At 48.5% G+C, this 1,902-nt stretch overlaps 1 protein-coding gene across 1 annotated transcript; it reads left to right on the top strand.

The window, feature by feature from the left end:
- Nucleotides 1-1,002: 1,002 nt before the first annotated feature.
- Nucleotides 1,003-1,644, top strand: LOC138567698 (brain acid soluble protein 1 homolog). The gene has a single exon (XM_069646166.1). It carries the CDS (start codon nucleotides 1,003-1,005, stop codon nucleotides 1,642-1,644), a length of 642 nt encoding a protein of 213 aa, XP_069502267.1.
- Nucleotides 1,645-1,902: the final 258 nt, after the last annotated feature.

The following is a 1,902-nucleotide window of genomic DNA, read 5'->3' on the forward strand; positions in this document are numbered from 1 at the left end:
TGCAAAGAAGACAGGGACTGTTCAGCAAAGGAATGATCCTCCAAAGAAGACTGCAAAGAAGACAGGGTCTGTTCAGCAAAGGAATGCTCCTCCAAAGAAGACTGCAAAGAAGACAGGGCCTGTTCAGCAAAGGAATGATCCTCCAAAGAAGACTGCAAAGAAGACAGGGACTGTTCAGCAAAGGAATGATCCTCCAAAGAAGACTGCAAAGAAGACAGGGACTGTTCAGCAAAGGAATGCTCCTCCAAAGACGGCTGCAAAGAAGACAGGGCCTGTTCAGCAAAGGAATGATCCTCCAAAGAAGCCTGCAAAGAAGACAGGGCCTGTTCAGCAAAGGAATGATCCTCCAAAGAAGACTGCAAAGAAGACAGGGACTGTTCAGCAAAGGAATGATCCTCCAAAGAAGACTGCAAAGAAGACAGGGCCTGTTCAGCAAAGGAATGATCCTCCAAAGAAGCCTGCAAAGAAGACAGGGCCTGTTCAGCAAAGGAATGATCCTCCAAAGAAGGCTGCAAAGAAGACAGGCCTGTTCAGCAAAGGAATGATCCTCCAAAGAAGGCTGCAAAGAAGACAGGGCCTGTTCAGCAAAGGCAAAGGAATGATCATCCAAAGAAGGCTGCAAGGACGACAGGGCCTGTTCAGCAAAGGAATGATCCTCCAAAGAAGCCTGCAAAGAAGACAGGGCCAGTTCAGCAAAGGAATGCTCCTCCAAAGACGGCTGCAAAGAAGACAGGGCCTGTTCAGCAAAGGAATGATCCTCCAAAGAAGGCTGCAAGGCCGACAGGGCCTGTTCAGCAAAGGAATGCTCCTCCAAAGAAGACTGCAAAGAATACAGGGCCTGTTCAGCAAAGGAACGATCCCCCAAAGAAGGCTGAAAAGAAGACAGGGCCTGTTCAGCAAAGAGATGATCCTCCAAAGAAGGATGCAAGGACGACAGGGCCTGTTCAGCAAAGGAATGATCCCCCAAAGAAGGCTGCAAAGAAGAAAGGGCCTGTTCAGCAAATGAATGATTCTCCAAATGAGGCTGCAAAGAAGACAGGGCCTGTTCAGCAAAGGAATGATCCTCCAAATGAGGCTGCAAAGAAGACAGGTCCTGTGCAGCAAAGGAATGATACTCCAAAGAATGCTGCAAAGGAGACAGGGCCTGTTCAGCAAAGGAATGCTCCTCCAAAGAAGGCTGAAAAGAAGACAGGGCCTGTTCAGCAAAGGAATGCTCCTCCAAAGAAGACTGCAAAGAAGACAGGGACTGTTCAGCAAAGGAATGCTCCTCCAAAGATGGATGCAAAGAAGAAAGGGCCTGTTCAGCAAAGGAATGATCCCCCAAAGAAGGCTGCAAAGAAGACAGGACCTGTTCAGCAAAGGAACAATCCCCCAAAGAAGGCTGCAAAGAAGACAGGGCCTGTTCAGCAAAGGACTGGGCCTCCAAAGAAGGCTGCAAGGACGACAGGGCCTGTTCAGCAAAGGAATGATCCCCCAAAGAAGGCTGCAAAGAAGACAGGACCTGTTCAGCAAAGGAACAATCCCCCAAAGAAGCCTTCAAAGAAGACATGGCCTGTTCAGCAAAGGAACAATCCCCCAAAGACGTCTGAAAAGAAGACAGGGCCTGTTCAGCAAAGGAATGCTCCCCCAAAGAAGGATCAATGAAAGGTGTTTCAGGTGTCGAAGCACCTTTCACTTCGTGAATTCAGATAGATTTCCTTGGTTGAAGACTGAATGCTATCAGTGCGGTAAGATTGGGCATTCTGCCCAGTGCTGTGAACATTTTTCTCACAGGACTGTGAGAGACATTGGTGAGTTTCCTGGCAATAATGAAGGTGGTAATGGGCAGTACTCATGTGCGGTAGAAGTTAGCTGGTCAGTCAGCTAACTCAGCTCTGAACACAAGAAAGGAGGGAAGCCACA

This window comes from Ambystoma mexicanum, chromosome 2p, assembly GCF_040938575.1.
Source record: "Ambystoma mexicanum isolate Mex_15411 chromosome 2p, UKY_AmexF1_1, whole genome shotgun sequence".
Taxonomy (NCBI): domain Eukaryota; kingdom Metazoa; phylum Chordata; class Amphibia; order Caudata; family Ambystomatidae; genus Ambystoma; species Ambystoma mexicanum.

Excerpts from the sequence above, each read along its gene's own strand:
- LOC138567698 (XM_069646166.1), top strand. The coding sequence starts at position 1,003 with ATGAATGATTCTCCAAATGAGGCTGCAAAGAAGACAGGGCCTGTTCAG.